This window comes from Carica papaya, chromosome 6 (genome assembly GCF_054855325.1).
Source record: "Carica papaya isolate Zhongbai chromosome 6, ASM5485532v1, whole genome shotgun sequence".
NCBI classification, from domain to species: domain Eukaryota; kingdom Viridiplantae; phylum Streptophyta; class Magnoliopsida; order Brassicales; family Caricaceae; genus Carica; species Carica papaya.
In genome coordinates this window covers 21,790,018-21,810,896 of record NC_142314.1, presented here as the reverse complement: position 1 = coordinate 21,810,896, position 20,879 = coordinate 21,790,018, and the positions used below count along the sequence as shown (strand labels likewise).

Here is a 20,879-nt window from a genome sequence, read left to right as displayed (position 1 = left end):
TATGCTTCCAGGCAGCTAAAGCTACGCGAATGGAACTACCCACTCACGGCCTTAAACTAGCAACCATAGTCTTCACTCTCAAGCTATGGCGTCACTATCTGTATGGTCAAGCTTTTGAGATCTACACGAGTCATAAGAATTTGAAGTATCTATTTTTCCAGAAGGAACTAAATATGAGATAAAAGCATTGGATGAACCTCTTAAAGGATTACGACTACAAGATCCTATACCACCTCAGTAAGAATAATATAGTCGTTGATGCTCTTACTAGGAAGAAGTCAACGTCTCAAAGTAGAGAACGCTCGAGAGAATCCAAAGTCTCTGGCTGAATAATTATGGTGAGGGTGCTTATCTTTCCCAAATTCGGATCAAACCCACTCTCATCCAAAGAATCAAGGAAGCCCAATCTTCGAATCTCAAGATAATGAAGCAGAAAGAGAAGTTAGAATTAGGGATGTGTGATTTTAGAATGTCGTGTGATGGGACACTTAGGTTCTGAGATCAATTGTGGGTGCCTGGTGATCCCTAACTCAATTTAGATGTTCTAAAGGTAGCTCATGCATCCAAGTTAGCTATCCATTTAGGAAGTATGAAGATGTATCAAGATTTGATGCGTCATTTTTAGTAGCCAAGTATGAAAAGGGATATAATCGACTTTATCTCAATATGCCTCACTTGTCAGTAGGTCAAGGCAGAACATCACAGATCTAATGGTCTTCTGCAGTGCCTCCCCATCTTGGAGTAGAACTTAGAGCATATGACTATAGACTTTATCACGGGATTACTAAGAACTATTTCATATCGTAATGTTATTTAGATTATTCTTGACAGACCACATTAGCTCACTTTCTTACAGTCAAGACTATTGATTCTCTTAGCAAGTTGATTAGCTTGTATATTGAGGAGATTGTCAGGTTTCATGGCGTTCCAACTTCCATGGTGTCCAACAGGGATCCTCATTTTACCTCTCAATTTTAAGGGAACTTTCAAGAAGCTCTTGGTGCTAGTTTCTCCCTCAACACTGCATACCATCCATAAACTGAAGACCAATCAGAACGAACCATTCTGATGCTGGAGGACATGTTAAAGGCCTATGTACTGGATTTTAGTTATAGCTAGGACAAGCATCTACCCTTAGTGGAGATTGCTTACAATAATAGTTATCACTTCAGTATTGGTATGGCCCCTTATGAGGCACTTTATGATTAGCCTTGCCAATCCCCCACTTATTGGAATGAAATTAAAACACACATCTTCTGGGAACTGAACTCATTCAAGAGACATAGACAAGGTTGCCATCATCCACAAGAATCTCATCACGACTTAAAGTCGACATAAGAGCTATGTTAACAATCAGAAGGACTTAGAATTTGCTATGGGTGATCATGTTTTTCACAAGGCCTTTCCGTACAAGGGAAGTATGCAGTATGGGAAGAGAAGAAAGCTGAGTCTACATTATGTGGAACCCTTCGAGATATTAGAATGTGTTGGTCTAGTGGCTTACTATATTGCTTTACCACTATAATTTGTGGGTCTACACGACATTTTTCATGTATCAATGCTCAGGAAGTACTAGGATGACCCCTCCCACATTATCCTACATTGATGGCTCCTAGTTTGTTTAGACATATCCCATGCAAAGTATCTTATTGAGATCCTTGATCGGGAGGAAAAGGTCCTAAGGAATAGGAGAATCCCTATAGTCAAGGAAATATGGCAGTATCACTCTCCTAAAAAAGCTACGTGTTAACTCAAAGAAGAAATGTGGGACAAGTTTCTCAAAATATTTTGAACTTTCAAATTTGGAGGACCAAATTATCTGTAAGGAGGGTTGGATGTGACACCCTTGAACCTATTTTAGATGTGTGTTTTTTAAATTAAAATTTAATTGAAGTGATTATTAGAATTTTATGTATAATCAATTTTTTTAAGGGAATATTTTTATAATTAGTTGGAAAACAAAAGTACAAAGAAAAACAAAAACTAAAAGGAAAATAGGGGAACACATCCTGCTGGTAAGCCTCAAGAGAAACAGTATGCAGGTACGCTTATGAACACACACATTATCCCCCGCATGCCAGCAAGTCCACACGCCTACAGAACAGTGTTGCATGCACGCAGGGTAAAATTTGCATGCTACAGTGGCCACATGATGATGCTGCTGCAGCAGCTAGCACATGGTGTGCATGCATGCCATGCCTCACCTATCAATTGGCCATTTATGTTGACCAACTGCCAAAAACCCTTGCATATGATCCAAAGGATTACATGATTTCCCTCCTTAGTATTTAAGCTTCATTTCTCTCTATTCGTCTTCATTTCTTCTCTTATTCTTTTTCCTTACTCAACCAAAAAAAGAGAAAATTTGAGTGAGAGTGAGAGCAACCAAAGAGCTCTAAGGTCTTCTTCATCCTCCACTATGAAGGTTACCTCATGCCACCTTCTCTTTTGCCGCATAGTAAGCCTTTAATCTTTTTGTTCTACTCCTTAAGATGCTATGGCACCTCACTAATGAACCTTTTCTTTTTTTTTACACTTGCAAAAAGCATTCTTCACTCTCGAACAACCATCTTCTTCCTTCAAAACTATAAACCTACTTCATTTCTATTGGAATCGAATACTAACGAGTGAGAGGTAAGGGGTTTGGTAGCTATTTTCACACTTCTTATGAGTTTTTTTACATTTTCAAAACATTCTAAAAACTCAAAATCCATGCATGGTTGCTAGTTGTTGGTACATATAAGTGTGTGATGTTTAAGTTAGCATTTTATCAAATGTTTGATTAGTTTTGGAGTGATTTTGGATGTTTAATGTTAAAGTGATTATGCATGCTTAAAAAGGGATTGAAATATTGAAACGTTCATATTAGAACAATGAAAATGGGTTCATAATAGGTTTTAGGCACCAAGGTGCTAAAATTGGTCATGGCTCACGGCTGTACCGTGACAGTGCACAAGGAACACTGCCCCTGGCACTCCCTAGTGCTAGGATAAGGTCCTCAACCTGTTGTGTGCATGCAATATCCATGCTCAAGAGTACAAGTCCTAGCAGGCTACTAACACACTTAAGGGACCTACTACGTGTGTGTGTGCAAATGTCATCATGTATTTGTGCGCACGGCCTACTAGGCGTGTTCGCATGTAAAGAGCCCCGTGCGCGTGATGTTAAGTTCAGGCTTGTGTAGCACACTGAGCTGCACTGCCCTGTCGAGTGTGCACCACTATTTGTGAGCATTTTCCCCCTTGTGCCAAAGTGCGCGCAGGATATCTTGCCTAAAGCACACCGCTCGTATGGCCTACCACACTTTGCGATTACTTAGCATGCACATGTGCTAAGCAAGCCATGCAGGCTGGGCCCCTTTACCTTAGCCTTTGGGCGAAGGCTAAGAGGGTTACCCTAATTAGGTCTCGATCGAAGAGGGTTGAGTTAGGTTTAATGGACCCCCACTGAATCCAAATCGGGTTGATGGGCCTTCATGGACCGAGTTAGGTTTAATGGACCCCATTAGGTCCAGTCCGGTTTGCGCTAATGGGCCCCTAGTGGGTTGGGTCAGTCAATGAACCCTTATCGGGTCTAAGTTCATTTATTGGGCCCCATTTAGGTTCGAGTTTGGTCAGTGGACCCCTATTGGGTTTCAATTATGTGGCATCCCGGATACCTAATGAGAGAAAATGAGCCAACTATTTAAGTAGTTACGAGTGCAAAAATAAAATTTTTGACATTGAAACGGAATTTGAAAATCTCTTACAACAATTTGATTTAATGCCTTACATCGAGGCCAAAAGATGGCAAAGAAATACAAGATAAGATCAAAATCCCTTACAACAATATGATTTAATGCCTTACATCAAGGCCAAAAGATGGCAAAGAAATACAAGATAATATCCTTACAAGAAACTTCATCAGAGTGCAGAGTAACTATTCCACTCGAATTATGCTTAGAGTATCATCAAGGATCTGGAACTAGATATAACTAGACTTCAAGAGGTGACTCAGAGAATGAACCCTCAACTTTCTCAATACCTAGGGGGCATGGATTAGGGGTGAGTTCCATATAAACTTAATAAAGGAAATAATATTTAAAATCACATGACTAAGATTTAAAGAGTAAGAAACTTGAATAAAACCTTTATATCTCTCACCTTAAGGACTCGTGGGGTAGAGTCGTTAAATCATACAAAAAATCATTGTCTTTATTAAAAAATCTAATGAAACAGTTATTCCACCATGGCTTCACATGCATGCAAGACATAACATATTACTTTTGCTCAAACTAATAGCGTGTCCAATGACAAGAGGGATCATCATGTAAACAATTAAGGAGATATCGAAAGCACAAACAATATATTTTGCAACAAAAGAACAAATCAACATACTTAATAGACAAAAGAACCATCATACAAATCATCATGGAGTTTCAAATAGTATACTTGACCATATGTATGTTTTATTAAGTCTTTTATTGACCTCCGTGCAAAAACATTGCAACATATATCCACTGAGACCAGAAGGGATCCTGGACTGCCACTGTGAATCACCAACCCATCCCCAGGTCCTTATCATTTCTCATATAAACTATTACCATGGGTATCCCTTTGCCATGGCGATGCTATATATACCTAACACGTATCATCTCTTGTCAGAGGGAATGCATATCATCACAGGGAGTTGTAACACCCCACCTATCGCTGTGCTTAATTAATTTGGAAAAACTCTATTTAATTGGGCTTTTAGGTCACATTGAACTCATCTAATCCGTAAATTATTATCATAATTCGTGAATTTTGTCGACTTTTAATTATTTTAATTTTATTTAATTTTAATTTAATTGCATTATTTTTATTTTATTTTATTTCAGTACAAAAAAATAAAATTTAAGAAAAACGGCGAAACAGAAAAAATCCCGCGAAAAAATCCACATGGCAGGGCAGCTACCCGCACGGGCGCCTGTGCACTATGCGTGCGCACAAGTGCAAAGCAAGCGCGAGATGTGCGCACAGCACGCACGTCTAATCCGTACATTACAGCTCCAGTGTTATGGGCCTGGGGCATGTTCGTAGTAGGCCTACACATGCGTCAGGAGAGCTATGTGCCTGCAGGCTAGCCTGCAGCGTGCTGGCAAGCCACTGCTGCCTCAGTCACTACGCTGCCATCACCTCAGGCGGTGTGCTGCCGCCGCTGCCGCCAGAGGAGACTTTCCTCTCTCTTCACCGGATGTCACCACTTAGCACGAATCCAATGGTTTCTAATTTTTATTAATAGTGTCTTCCCTTCCCATTCTTCCATTTTTCAAGAATTAGAGAGAGATAAAGACAGAGAGTGATCTAGAGAGAGAAAGAAAGAAAGAAAAGAAGAACAGTGAAGGAAAAATTATTAAAGTTTCAGTAAGAAATTTAGTATTTCTTTAAATATTTTAAGGAACTTTTTAGATAAAAAAATTATTAAATATGATAATTATGATTTTGCCTGTTTTACATGCTTTTGTGTTTATAGGTCTAATAAGTTAAATTGTTATCGATTTCAAGCATGCTATATAACTTATAGATATTTTATTATTTATATGTAATAAAAATAATATGAAGTCAGTATTGTTTCCTGGAAAATAAAAAAAATAAAAAAAAATAAAAAAAATGAGAAATGTAGAATAAAGCATGAATGGCCTGAAGTGTGTATCTGTATTGACATGCATAATGCATCAAGTGTCTCATTAAGCTTTTTATCTCTGAGGGGTATCTATTCCCCTAACCCGATTCGGGATATCTGTTTCTCCCTCCCTCATCTGGTCTAGAAAGACGTAAGAGGACCGGTCCCTATGGATGATGATGTACCCTCTAACAAGAGTGGTGACGCAAATATCTGTTAAGGGTCATGAAATACCCCGTCTATCACTGTACTAAAATGATTTGAAAACTCTTCTTTATCAGGCCTTTGGCTGCTTTAAAATTAATTAATTTACACTGTTTAATATTTATCATGATTCATAATTTTGGTTGATTTTTATTTATTTAATTTTAATTAAATTTTATTTTAAATGATTTTAATTCAACTAAATTAAATTGAAAATGAAAATTTATTAAAAAAATCGAAAAATGGCAAAATGAAAAAAAAATTCTTGCGGAACAAATCCCATGAGAAGGCTGGTTGCCCGCACAGGTTCTTGGCACTGTGCACACGTGCATGCGTGCACAGTGGCCGCGGTACGTGCGCAGCGTGCACGTCCCATTCGCACACACGATACATAACATAAGGTCGAGTGTACCACTTAGTTGAATCTGATATCCTTACTGCTCCTGTTCTCATCCAGGATACGCTTTCTATACATAATACTTCTGCCAAAACTTTGATCGATACTGGTGCAACTCACTCTTTTATTTCCTATGCATTTGCTTGTAACCTAAAATGTAGACCAGAAGATTTTGCTTTTAATTTATGCTCACAACAATGTCATGTTTCTTTCCCATGCATGTCACATACTTAATGCAGCTATCTTCGAATTCTTTAAGGATTCCACATCTTATTAAGCCCGAAGGCTCATATTCGGCCTGAATGCTCATTTTACCCAAACTTGACTTTCAAGTTATCCTTTTTAAACCAAGGTCCGTTAGGATAACTTTCTTCACCATTACTAAGGTAAGGCAAAGTGTCAAACCCCCTTACAGTTTCAACCATCATGTTTCATGCATTATGCCCTATATTTGTATTACTAACCACTACCAAACATTATAAAGACATTATCATCAAATCAATAAGTTCAATCATGTGAATCATCAATCTATCAAGGTTTTGGTTCCATGCATCTTAATTGTGGAGAACACTCTCATGCCTCATGCCTTATGTTCGAAATCTTGTGGGGATCCAACGCATTTGGTGAAAGGTTTATCTTTTTTGGACTTGACCATCAAGATATTCCTTGAAGCTGGGTCTCCTTAAAATACCTCTTTTTGCCTTTATCAAAGGTAGGATAAAGGATGAATATCCTCAAAAATCCCATTTTGACATTTATTTAAAAATAAGTGTTAAAGTTAGCGGCATAAATTAACAAACAACATGGATTAAATTATACAACCAACAAATATGAAAAGTTCACCACAGCTATGTTACATTTTTATCATTTTATTTAGCTAAAAAGAGTACTTATAAGTGTAGATAAAAATACTAAAGAACCCCTTACCTTTTTATAGCGAATGAAGGGCTTTTAGGAAATCTTTAGAACGAGCTTGTGAAAACTCCAAGATTTTCATTTTTTTCTTGCTCCTTACTCTCACTAAAAGTCTCTCCTCTTTCTCTTTCTGAAATCTCTCCTTTTCCTCTCTTTAAATTAAGAAAATGAAGGAGGAAAATTGTAAGGAGAAATGGAGAGGAGAAAGGGGTTTAAATAGAGGAAGGAATGGTCAGATTTGGCCATTTGGCAGAAATCAATGAAATGGAGTGAGGGGGTGGAATTGGGGCCCAGCAAGCATGGTCTTGTCGTGCCTAGGGTGTGCAGGCTATTCGCAGGTCACAGGCTGCAGCTCGCAAGTCGCAGTCCTCGGGCCATGGATCGTGGGCCATGGCCGTGGGCTGTGGTTCACAGGCTGTGTTTTCTCGAGCCATGTATTTCCTCATGGTTTTTCTCCTAAAATATTTGGTTAGTTTGGATAAAATTTTTTTAAAACTAATTAAAATAAAAAAAGTCATTTTAAAAAAAAAACTTTCATATGGCTGAAGGCTTGAAATATCGTAATTTTGAAATTTGTTAACTGCCAAAAGGTCGGGGTGTTACAAGTTTAATTGGTTGGGCCTTAGTAGGCCCAAACGATTGGGATCAGAGTAGTTTAAAAAATTGGAAAATGGATGGATTTTAAGGACCGATTTGATAGACGCAATGGGTCGAAACGAATTCTATGAACAACTCCTTAAGAGTAGTACTAACCTTTATTTTATAATTGTTAAAAACAACCTAGGAGTAAAATATGTTTGATCATTATCACTAAGGGGTGATTGAATATGATTGTTATCGATCATTAGTGAACAACTCCCTAAGAGTAATACTAACCTTTTCCTCTGACGAGAATGGATCATGACTGATTGTAGGAGTCATAGTGGCAAAGTACTGTTGTGGTTATAGTCTCTAATTGTATTATCGTATATCGAATTGAACTATTTCTCATTCACAGTGGTAGTCGGGAATCCTCTCTACTCTCTATTGATGTAGGTTAAAACGTCTTCGTCCAAAGATCTGTAAATATTGAAACTAAACCAACTAACCTAATTGAGGTAGGTAGGACTATTGTTGTGAATTTATGCTTTAGATAAGTTTTCCTTGTATTGGTTATGTTTCTCATTGTTTCGTCATGTAATGCAATGTTTTTTATTTTTTCCTATATTATATATGTCTCTCACTGTTTCATCATCTTGCTGATGATTTAGGACTCATATTTCAAAATTTATTTTAAGTAATTAAAAACATAAGGTTTTTAACCTATTTTAAATAAATTCAACAGTGTGACAGTAAATACTATTGACTGTGGAGGTAAGAACACTTTTTTTGAAATAAATATAATTTTTAAAACATTAGTAATGTGGTTTAAATATTATTTTTCTCATTGAGTTTTATGGAACTCACCTCAATCCATTCTCCCCCCTCCCCCTCCCCTGAAGATGTGGAGAGTGAAAAATCGCTCCCCAAGCTGCCCCTTAAAGCTTGTTTGGATCCACTCATGTACCAATAGAGGATGTTTGAGTGCAAGTGGAAATTGGTACTTTGATAAAGAGTTATTTTATAATGAAAGAAGTGGCTAAAACATCTGTACATGCTTTATTAGCCAACTTCTTGGCCTCAGATGTGTATGAACACCATATTTTATAATGGATGAATTTTACTTCTGCTATATAATTATTATATACACTCATATCTATTCTATTATTGAACACCGTTACCTCGTCAGGTACTGGGATGTCACAGGGCGCTTATCTTACCAAAATTTGGATCCAACCAACTCTCATCCAAAGAATCAAGCAAGCCTGGTCTACAGATCCTAGGGTTGGGAAGCAGAAGGAAAAGCTAGAAACGGAGGATCAGTTTGACTTTTGAATGTCTAATGATGGGACTCTTAGGTTTCGAAACCAATTATGGGTATCTAATGACCCAAAACTCGGTTGGACATTTTAAAGGAAGTTCATACCTCTAAGTTGGTTATCCATCTAGGAAGCACAAAGATGTAGCAGGATCTAAGGCTCCGTTTCTAGTGGCCAAGTATGAAATATTACATAGTCGACTTTATCTCCAAGTGTCTTACCTACCAACAAGTCAGGATAGAACATTAAAGACCCAATGATCTTCTATAGTGCCTCACCGTCCAAGAATAGAACTGGGAACATGTGACTATGGATTGTGTCACAAGGTTACCAAGGACTTGTTCATATCACAATTTAACTTGGGTTGTAGTTGACAGACTAACCAAATCGGCCCATTTCTTGCCAGTAAAAATAACATATTCGGCTAGTAAGTTAGTTGGATTATATGTTCAGGAGATCTTCAGGCTTCATGGTATTCTAATTACCATGGTATTTAACAAAGATCATCATTTTACCTCTCGATTCTAGACAATTTTCAAGAAACTTTAGGCACTAATCTTTCCTTTAGCATTGTGTACCATCCATAAATTAATGGCCAGTCAAAGAGAACCATTCAGATGTTAGAGGATATATTAAGAGCCTGTGTACTGGATTTTGGTTGTAATTGGGATAGACATCTGCCACTGGTGGAGTTTGCTTATAATAACAGTTATCACTCCAGTATCGATATGGCTCTTTATGAGGCATTCTATGGTAGATCTTACCGATTCCCAACATATTATAATAAGGTTAGGAATGGACATCTCCCAAAAATAGATCTAATTCAGGAGATAATGACAAGATTGTCACTATATGTAAAAATCTCACTATTTCTCAAAGCAGACATAAGAGCTATGCCGACAATCAAAAAAAAGACTTAGATTTTGTCATGGGTGACTCTTAACAGATATTCGTGTTACCACTCTCGTCAGAGGGTACGCCGTCATCCACTAGAAGTGATCCTATTATGTCTTTCCAGACCAAATGGGGGAGGGGGGAATAGATACCTTGAAAGAGACTAGGAGAACATATACCCCTCAGAGATAAAAAGCCTAACGAGACAAATTACCTACTGATGATCTTCAAAAGAGTTTGTGATGTTAAAATTCAATAAATTTATTCAAGTGATAAATTACCTACTGTCACATTTGATAAATCAGTATACAACACTGAAATATGTAAATAAAGTGATATTTCTATCAAAAAGAGTTATTACATGTCCTATTTTTTCCTTTATCAAAGTTTTATTCCATTCGTTTTTCCTAACAAGGTTTCTAACAACTCAATATTTTCTACTTCAAAATGGACATCCAAGTGAGAGCATTATGAAATTGTTATCATTTATTGTTTTATGTATGAATGTCCATTAATATAATTTAATTTAATTTATTATATCCCTTTAATTTAACTTCCACATTAATTCATGGTGTCTTGTATCCCTATAAATAGAGATAACAAAAAATTTGAAAGATAGAATAAATGAGATAAAAGAATTTTCAGTTTAGTTCGTATTCAATTTTTATAACTTCCATTGTTGTTACTGTAATTATATTCTTGCTTAAAAGTTTCATAACATTATCCATTTAGATTTTAAAACTTTAATGATATTGAAGCTTTGAATTTAAAACCAAGTTTTCTTTGTCCTCTCATATATTACAGGGGTTATAATTATATGAAATTCCTGATTTGTACCATATGCCATATGTTCGAGTTATTCAATTATGTTATGTATTAATTTTTAATCCAATTTAAATGATGAAAAAAATTTGTATACATTTTTCATCACTATATAATTCATTAAAAATTTTAATAAAATTATAATTCATATATAATATAGAAGAAAAAATCTAGTTTTATAAAAACTAATTATCTGTTTGTTTAAGTTTTAATTTTTTTAGTTTTCATTCTTACAATTTCTCCAGATTAGAAACAAATTTTGGTTCGGAAAAATTCAAAAAGTACCACTAATTAAATCTCCTCCGAAACTCTGGGAGATTATTCTTTCTCTAACGGTTCTGAAATTTTCTATAATATCTTGTACAATTTTTTTGCAAATTTCAACTATAATAGTTTCTTCCTAGTAATTTTAATTGCAGCTCCGTGTGATCGTTGCTTTAGCAGAGATTCTGCATGGACACATGATTGTTATTTTCTCTACGAAAGATTTGCACTGGTGTAGAGGAATGACTGTTTTTTGGAATGCATTTACTATGTAACGTTGAAACGAAGAGTCAATTTTCATTTGAATCAATTGAAACTCAGGATAGGAACCTGCTTGAACATGGAAAAATAACTACTTCAATCAATTTAAGCCTGTATGTTCTACCGTCTCAAGCTCAAAGTTTTCCAATCTACGCATTTCCACTCTGTACGTTGATATAGCTATATGATACATTACAAGGTGAATAAAAACCACTCCACTCTAATTGAAGAACATTTCCCGCCCAAGGAAAAACACCTATAATCTTGTAAATTATACTGTATGGGACCAAAAGGAAAGGAAACAAAAAGAAGAACTAAATACTTACGGAAGAAACTTCAAGAACCACTGCTTTGGATTTGATCTCGTTCAGGGCCACAATTCTCTTCATCGCCATTCTCTGGCTCGTCAACAGCAGAAGCCAAATCTCGATTCCCATTAACTTGTCCTTCACTTTCCCCAGTAGGTTGAGGTTGGACTTGCGATGTTGAACTTGCATGTTTTTCAGAAATCAAGCTTGTAAAGCCATTCTGCTTCAGATACGTCTCCAACGGAAGGCTTGCTACTTGAAGAAGACTCACCATGCTTACACAGTTTAACGCTGCTTGAGAGTTCTCTTCACGATCAGGGTGGCAGTTCAGATCTATCTGTCCTTTGCCAGTTTCAATCAGTTTGTTGGATTCTTCATTTGCTGACCTAGTGTCAATCTCCGAAGGATCATTATGTGGCAATACATATTTAGAACTACTATCCGCTTCTGCTTCCTCCTTAGGGGCCCATTCGTGCTTATTCCTCTGGACAATCTCCGCTTCCTGCTCTGATTGACGCTTCTTCTTGCGCATCATGAGGGTTTTAAAACGTCGTTTAACTGTCATACACACATTGCATGTGCATGTAGGCTTATGCTTGCCTTTCCCACTAGGGGGCTGGATGCAGACAATGCATGAGCAGCCAGGACGATGCCTCGGGTGTTTTGTTGTGGTCGCAACTGATGTAGTTCCTGGGTCACCAACATTGTCTCCGATAATTGCAGCATTGGCCAAAGCATCGAGGCCCGCTGATTCTTGCTCAGGAGTGTGCCTATGGCTTGCTGCCATTCTCTTTCTTTTGAAATCTATTTAGGAGTAAGGCATTACATAGTCAATAAATTAACAAAATCATAATGTGAAATATGATAGTAATGAATGTGAAATTAGAATGTAAGATCCTCTGACTGGTTTCTTATTTCGTGAATAAGGCTTCTGTAGGAAAGCCATTTCACTAAGAACACTCCAGGCTGAAAGCCTCTTTATATATATAATCTTGGAGATGGTCACATTGATGGCATACCCTTGCTCAGCCTCAGGAAGTTTTCCTGTTCTCTTGGAGTCAGTTCATCAAGAGCCGAACATGAAGATCTGAAGACAAAATTGATATAAGCATAAAGATCTATTTGGAGTTCCTTCTTTTCCCACAGAAGACCTTGTACCAGAAAACAAAATTAGTACCTGCTTTGATCCCAATTGTTGTCGGCACATCTCCATTTAGGTGGAAGAAGAATATCAATTGGTAACCTTCTCCATTTAGAACAGCTATCACATTGAACCCACTGTTCTTGTGCCCTGAAAATAGAGCTTAGTAACACAAGATTAGGTGGATTAACCCTAGCAGTATGCAGGGGAATTTGTAAAGATACCATCAACCAGAGATAACAAAGATGTGGAATAAGTTGCATATATAATTTTAGAAAGATCCCTTCATTATCTTGAAGAACATTACAAATTCAGGCAAAACTTTATGTTGTTTGCTCATCTTTTTTCTTTCAACACTTTATACAGATCTTCCATAACAAGACAAAATTGGGAGAAGGAAGTTAAAGCAACATGAATCTTGGAAAGCCATAAAGAGAAATATGTTGAAGGAACCCTATGCAACTAAATTAGATACCTGATACATTAGAGACATGTTAATGGAAAATCATTAAAAAAATAATGATAATAAGTTCAGGAAAATTTCATATTACTATGAAAATGAAAAAAAAGCACACCGACTATTTTCTTTTTATGTCCCGAAAACATGTCCACAATTTTCTAGGAAGTTCAATTATATTTCCGACAGGAACGTATTCCTCTGGACCTGCAAAATAACTCATCAACTAATTTGTTTTGGAATTTAAGACAAATTCCATTGCTAACACTGAAGAGTCACTGAAATGGAAGGATTATTCTACCAAGGAAATTAAGAACTACTTTCATGAAATTCTTTTTGTATCTAAGTGATAGATTAGTAGTTCCTAATCTAGCTTACTTTCAAGTTATGAATTAATATTGTGATGGGCATTTTATTTTTCCATGTCAGTTATATCATGTATGGTTGGTGCCTATATTAAAGGGTTGATTTAACACAGTATTATTCACGTTTATCACTGTTATTGATAAAATTTAGAATTTTGAATTGATTATTGAGATCCAAAATCTTAGTTTTTTGTTTCTTGTTTAAATTTTTCTTAATCTCCCCTTTATCCTAGTCTTCCCTTTAACCCTTATTTGTCCTGAATCAATGATTAGTCTGTACAAAAAATGCTTTCAGCTCCTGCAGAAGAATGTCCCGGAACCAGTTTCCTTGAATTGTTGGTATTTTCCCTTTCCCTTATTGGATGCTAATTTTAAATGCTTAAAACTAAAAAATCACAATACATATATAAGCTGCTAAATTCCTCACCCAGTTGATCGTACAACAAAAATGCTCCTCTTCCCAAAAACTGGAGGTTCCTGTGTGAACAATTTATGGTAATCAGCATAAAAATAATGTGTTTTGGTTAATAGCCAGATGAAGCTCATCATGCAAATTTTCGAAGTACTAATTATGACAGAGAAATTAAAAAATATAAAAGAAAAAAGAAAACCAAGGTGATAAGAGAGAGGTTTCAAAGATTAATGCAGAACTTCAGTAAAATTACTCACTTCATATTCTTCAAAATCGTGATCTTCTATTGTGACAATGCTTGGTTTAGAACTTGGAGGTGGCCGAAGCAAGTCCTGTGCCTCTTCCCATGTAAGCTTTAGTTCTAGAGAATCTAGGTTATCTATAAGCAGCCTTTTACTTTTGGATCCAATGTTTCGAGTTCGTTTTCTTTCTGGAATCAGCATTGATGGCAGCAGCAAGTTCTCTCTTGTTATGTCTTCATGCTTCCCTGATTTATTCCAGCTAATATCAACATTAGCTGAATTCAAATGTTTGGACAGTGTGCTTAGGTGGACATCAGTGCTTCCCTTCAAGGACTGAAGAAGGCCAGAGTAACCACTTGTTATAGGCAGGTTCTCAAAAACACCCGAAAAGAAACTTTCACTTGAATGAGCCACACTAGGAGTGGCAGATGGTTGCGTGTCCTGCTTATTTGATAATTTATAGGGCTTAATATCATACGGTCATGTCTACTAATAATAAAACTGACGGAGGCTTTTACCTGCACTGTAATAGAGTTTGTTGCTTTCCGAAATCCCATAACAAGCTTTCCTTCAGGATCCATGCGGCTAAATGTTACTGCAGAAGAAATAAGGCTTGGGAAGTTAACTAAATATGCTTCTAACTCTCACAACAAAATAACAAAATTGAATCAAAATACATATTATATGCATATTATAGATAAGTTGAGTATGACGGTGGACAATGACGCTTTGTGGGCCATCTATTGTGTTTATGTGAACATATTTGAGATTTTGTTCAGGAATTCTGTATTTAGAAGGAAATATGCCAATTGGGTCCACAAAATTTTGTACATGGCTTTTCAGAAATTAATAAAATTTATTACAGTTGAAAGTATTTGTCTCTCATTTATTAGATTAATAGAAAGTGCTTTGATTAGATTCAAATTTTCTAAAACCTTTTCACTGAAGCATGTTATGAAACATTCCCTATATCCATTAGAATGATAAACAGCTACATCTTGAAAAACTAAACAAATAATGTTTTTTTCTTGAAAGAAAGAGAAGAATCGGACTTAAGACATGAAAAGGGTGTCTCGTTGAACAAATATATGAAACATGGGTATGGAAACTAGTACATGACAAGTACACATGAGACATGAGGCTTAACAATGCAACATAAATTGAGACATGTACCAAGCTCCATACATGACATAAAATGACCACTTCCTGCTAAAGCTTACAGTGACTGCAACAAACTTTTTAGAAAGTAAGTTTTATTTGCAGTTCAACATATCACTAGAAGGTAAAACTAGTGTCAAATGTAAAAATACTATTCTTCAAATTAATTTTAAAGATGCCAGTATCACCAGCTTGCAACTTCATGGATCATACACAGGGTGTCATAACCTCCTGAAGATTTTACAGATTGTATGCACTTCCACTAGAGCTTACAATGAAGAACAAAATGCTTAAACAGTAAGCTTTATTAACAGTTAACACAACAAAATAAGATAAAACTAGCATCCAATTAATAATTCTATTGACTTAAAATAATTTTGGAATACCAGTATCACCGGCTTGCAACTGCATAGATTGTATGCAGGGTGTCACACCCTCCAAAACATACATTCTGCTGTTATTATTAGGCCAAAATCTGAACTGAAACACCCATTCTTTTCCCTTTATGTCTTGAATCCTAAGAGGGAGGCCCTCTGGTTGAGAGATAGGAGGAAAATAGGCCTGCATAATTGTTTAATTTCAAAGTATAAAAAGAATCCGCAAAAGGACTCACTGATTAATTACTGAAAAACTAAAATAAATGCATCATACTTACTTCTGCACAAGCTTTTGGGAGAACCAGTCGACCAATGCGACCAGCATCACTAGCACTTAGAACTTTCTCAAATAATGGAACAATAGTGGAATTTGAACTGAGAATTATAGGATTAAGAATCACTCTTGAATTCAGAAGATATGCATTAACACTATAATACCAGTTAATGCATATTCCTGCATGAATCTAATAACAAACATATAAAGACACAATTAAGGATACTCCCCAGATAATTGCTGTAGTTCTTGATCTGTAATCCTTGGCCAATAGCGAGGAAGCAACTGATTCCTCCCTCGACCTTCGGCAGGAGGCCTAGCAACACGTATCTGTGAACCCATGCTTGAATTTGCTTCTAAACCTGCCCCAAGGGCTGACCTTGGAGGCTTCGGAAGAAGATGGCGAGACCTGGACACCTGCTGGAAGGTGGACAACATCTTACCCCTTTCATCAACAACAGCACTGTTAAGGTGACTTGGATTTTCAGGAGTACCAAGTGTGATACTCAAGTTTGTCTGTGGTTGTGGCTTATAGACATCTCTTGACCCTGTACTTGCTTTGTTAATGTCTGGTTTGGCAGCTTGAGAGAATCCATTGGACGTTTCCTGAAAATTTGAGAAACACGTAGTTCCAGGTTCTCCTGAAGCATGTAAAACTTCCTCTTGCTTCATCTGCACAAAAGACTGTTCTTCATCATCATTCTGAAAGTGGAGCAAGTGTTTAAGCCCAACCTTCTCTGTACTGCTGCTCAACTGCAGAAGATTTATTTTGTCAACACTACCACCACCGGGTTGGCCATCTGTTGCAGTAACTTGTGATGCACAGGCATTATCAACTTTCAGCAAACCGAATCCATTAGGTTGATCATCAAGAGCCGTCTGCTTGAATATATAATAAATTTTCGTGAGTGAATATCCTGGAAATAGAATATGGTGGAAGAGCAATATGAGAGACATGAAAGAAAAGATGCTTTTCAGTTTATTATATTTATTGCAAGCTTGATAATTTCTATGTCACCCAAAAGGCAATTCAAAGCTAGTCAATGACGAGCCTCCAAAGATTCACCTATGCAAGTGGTGGCTAAAGTTGCAAAAGAAAAGGGCTCAAATGCTGCTTGTAAATAATCCAAGGAACATGATAAGTATAGGAACCATCAAAGGTACTAAAGAAATTAGAAAAATAATTGCTAATTCATTTGCTAATGTGTTTCCAAGAAGTCAAAAACCAAGAGGATTTGTGATTGTTGAAAGAAATGTGCTTAAAGCACCTGGGTGCTTTAAATCACTTAAAGAATATAAATTCTTATTTACAAAAGAAGCAGCTATGCATTTATACAAAGTGCTTGCAAAAAAATAAGCAGTCATCTTTATATAAAAATAATAAAAATTAAATTGATTACAAAGTTTTTGTAGTTTTCGTTATTATGGATACATAGTTAATTTTTAATTTAGTGTCAAGCGGGTGTTAAGTCTATTAGTTAGATAAAATAATTTTTTTGAAATAATTAGTTAGATAAAATAATAAAATAAGAAGTTAAGAATAAGATGCTTATTTTCTATCTTTTTATAGTCGCTATTAAGAACCTAAATAAATACCTTCTTTTTTCTGTCACCAAGTGGAGATAAAAAGGAAGCCTTCAATGATGCTTACAAGAACCACATAAGCAATTTCAAGTACCCTCTAAGTGATAAGGGTTTCATTAAATCTTTTAAGATGGTAATGAGTAAAGGAATTGAAGTTGGTTGGATGATTTACAGTAATATCCTAATCTTTTTTGGTCATGCCTGCATTAATGTACGTCATGTGAGTATGCCTAAAGCAACAGTAGTATTTTTGTCATTTGTAAGTGGAGCTGTTACTCAATCCAATTATCAAATTAAGCACATAGATTTAACAGGAACCCCGATATGCACCTCTAGGAGCATTAGTAGGGATTTGAACCTTTAGATGTACTTCCAGGAGACAGTATGATGAATGCAACTTCATTGGAAAAGGCAACAAGGCATATGGATGGGAGTCTATCTGTAAGTAAGGATTTGTGCAATCCACAAGTTGATTATGCACTCTAACACTTATACTACGATAAGAGGGAAGGGAAAACATTATCCTACTTCAAATGCATAGAAATTGATTGCTTCGAAACGCATATTCATCAATATTTCTCAATAGTTCACATTCACTGGGAGAAGCAACAGATATGTAGATAGATCTTACAGGGGCGAGTCCTGATTTCTTTGCACAGTTTATACAGTTCACGCCTCCACTGTCAAGAATCTCAATCAAAACTCTTGAAACAATGCAACCACAATGTAGTCGCTGCCACCAATACCAAAAACAATTAGATCATAAGTTTTAAGTTCAGTTCAAATTTTCATTTTATATAATAAGAATAAAACACAATAAAAATGAGATAAGATTATGAAAAGAATATTCTAATTCCAATTTTCCATGTCCAATTCAAGTGGTTTTTTTTTTTGGTAATTACTCTCTTGACAAGTGAAAAACACAAATCTACCATTGAAATTGAAGATATGAGTGACTTGGTTCAGTTATGCATAAATTGCATGATTTATGACAAACTTATATCAAATAGCTAAAATCTAGAAATAGAAAGGGCATAGAATATAGTTAAACAAAACACAACTTTAGATCATAGAAGGCAACATTGATATTGGTAATGACTAGGAAAATGTTATAAGCTTTCCTAGATTATTGGCTCACCTTGCTGCATGAAGTACAGTTCCTCCAACCAGACTCCTTTGAGTGGTACACCTCACAGAAAGCTGATTGCTCAAACACAGAACTGCAGTAGATACCAAACACAAACACAAAATTATATGTTACAATTGTGGAATGACATGGTGGCATGCTTCATTACAAATGAAAAAGATGTAAGCATTATGTGCACTGCTGTGTGGGAGACTTATGTTAAGAGTAGTGAAATTAGTAGTGAAAAAAAAATTCCAAGGGTCACCGCGGTGAAGATGACATGATAATAAAGCATATCACAGAAAGATAATAAAGTATAATTAAATTTGTTATGACATGTTATTGAAATTGAGTATGTATTACCAAATGAAAACTTTAAATAGTTTCGAGCTATCCTAAGAGGAAAGAGCTACCTACCTAGCTTCCCCTGCTTTTTTTATGCTTTTTCTATGATGGAGAACGCAGAAGAGAATCAATTTGGCAATTGGGTGGGCAGGGGGCAATAATTTCAATAATTATTCTTGTTAGATTAATATTAATATTCAATAACTGTGAATGATAGCTTCTAGCGACATTTTCCCCTGCAAGCCAAACAAAATTTACGCAGGAAAAGGACAACTGAATTTTCGATAATCAAAACCCACTACAAATAACATGGACATATCAGTACGACGTAAGAAACCCAGAAGTTTTTTACATGATACCACATTTCCCTGGTTAGTGTTAAAATTGAAAAACTAAAACAACAAAACGAAAAATAAAAACTCCAGAAAGCGTAACTGTCCGAACAATTCCTTGCCATATTGCAAAATTGCCATACAGAAAACAAGAGGCGCTGAAATTACCCGCACTTATCGCACAGAGTAACAAACTCTCCGGATCGCAGAGCCCAGCCTTTCCTCCAGTTGGTCGACGTCGACGCCCCGCACTGTGCATTCATGCATATCCTCGACTCCATGATCACCGAGCAGCTCAATTGTGCTGTGAATTAAATGACACATAACCAAATAAACAATAAAATCTTAAGTGAGACAAACCCTAAATTTATTTTTTGAAGTCCTCTTTTCCATAAACCACCAACTCAGAAAGCAAAACCAACAGTTTGGTCAACTAGGATAGTGGGAGACATTAGAGAACGTGCTGACCTCCGCTACTATCCACTAAGCAACGCCGAAACTCCTTCCCTAGTGAATAAAAGCATCACGAAGAATAGCCATGTTTGACTACTCTGCAATTAACTAAGACTATCCGCTGTTCAAAAAATAGTCTGGATGGTAAAGCGCGGTGCTGCTGGATTAAGATTGCGAGGAGCAGAGAAGCCGATGGAGCCTTATTGCGGTCTAGTTGTAAGAGAAAAGATGTTCATGCAAAAGGGAGAAAGGAGAGATAAAGAGGAGAGGAGTTTGGTGGTACGAAAGCAAAAACAATGCATGCACGATGATGCTTCAAGACTCGGCGAACTCGCCCACCTCCATTTCTTTCTTCTCACTTTGGATTTAAATTTTTAATAATATAAATAATAAATAAATTGTTATATACATGAAAACAATCAAGGTGCTCGCTGGTGTATGGTGGCGATGGTACACTAGCCAATCCTGACCGTCCATTACATTGTAAAGTCAACTGTCCTACGTGGCCAAAACGAAAATATAGTACTAGTAGAGTGTATAACAACACGGTGTTGAGGAGAAACTGGTCAGAAGTGTTAAAATTACAAAAACGCATTTCAGTTTTCCACAGCAATGGTTCCAGAGCTGAGGAGAAAGTGGTAATTTCAATTAGCCGCACTCAAACGGAAATCTCGAAGGATTATGTTGTTAATTTTAAATTTTTCTTAAATGCTATTTTTGACGTCATATAATGTTGTGATGATGTATGTTGGTTGAAATTATTCGTCGTACCAGAATGTGAAACCACGCGTTGTCATTGTGGAGCCACGTCCCACAGCTAACACAACGAATGTGAGTGACGGTGACTATACTGCGTGTGGTTTTGGAAACCGCAGTTGGTTTTGGAAACCGCATTGATAAAGGTCATCTACTACCCGGAAATTTGAAATAGCATCAATAAGATATATTTAAAAAAGAACTTTTTAACATTTTTTAAATTAACAAGACAATTAAAATATATGTTTATA

General features: G+C 36.3%; 1 protein-coding gene across 10 annotated transcripts; it reads right to left on the bottom strand.

The window, feature by feature from the left end:
* Positions 1-11,368: 11,368 nt before the first annotated feature.
* Positions 11,369-20,242, bottom strand: LOC110824344 (HSI2-like 1). Of its 10 annotated transcripts, none has more exons than XM_088222489.1 (13): positions 19,888-20,242; positions 19,588-19,723; positions 18,755-18,836; positions 18,248-18,349; positions 16,259-16,914; positions 16,037-16,187; positions 15,768-15,942; positions 14,742-14,818; positions 14,239-14,664; positions 13,997-14,046; positions 12,784-12,909; positions 12,626-12,693; positions 11,369-12,410 (listed from the first exon to the last, which is right to left on the bottom strand). In XM_088222489.1, exons 2-13 carry the CDS (start codon positions 19,698-19,700, stop codon positions 11,635-11,637), a joined length of 2,802 nt encoding a protein of 933 aa, XP_088078615.1. In that variant the 5' UTR covers positions 19,701-19,723; positions 19,888-20,242; the 3' UTR covers positions 11,369-11,634. The 10 variants fall into 10 exon arrangements, with proteins under 10 accessions (XP_088078615.1, XP_088078617.1, XP_088078621.1 ...); XM_088222491.1 differs by having other exon boundaries at positions 12,784-12,897; XM_088222495.1 differs by having other exon boundaries at positions 14,239-14,556.
* Between the last annotated feature and the right edge of the window lie 637 nt (positions 20,243-20,879).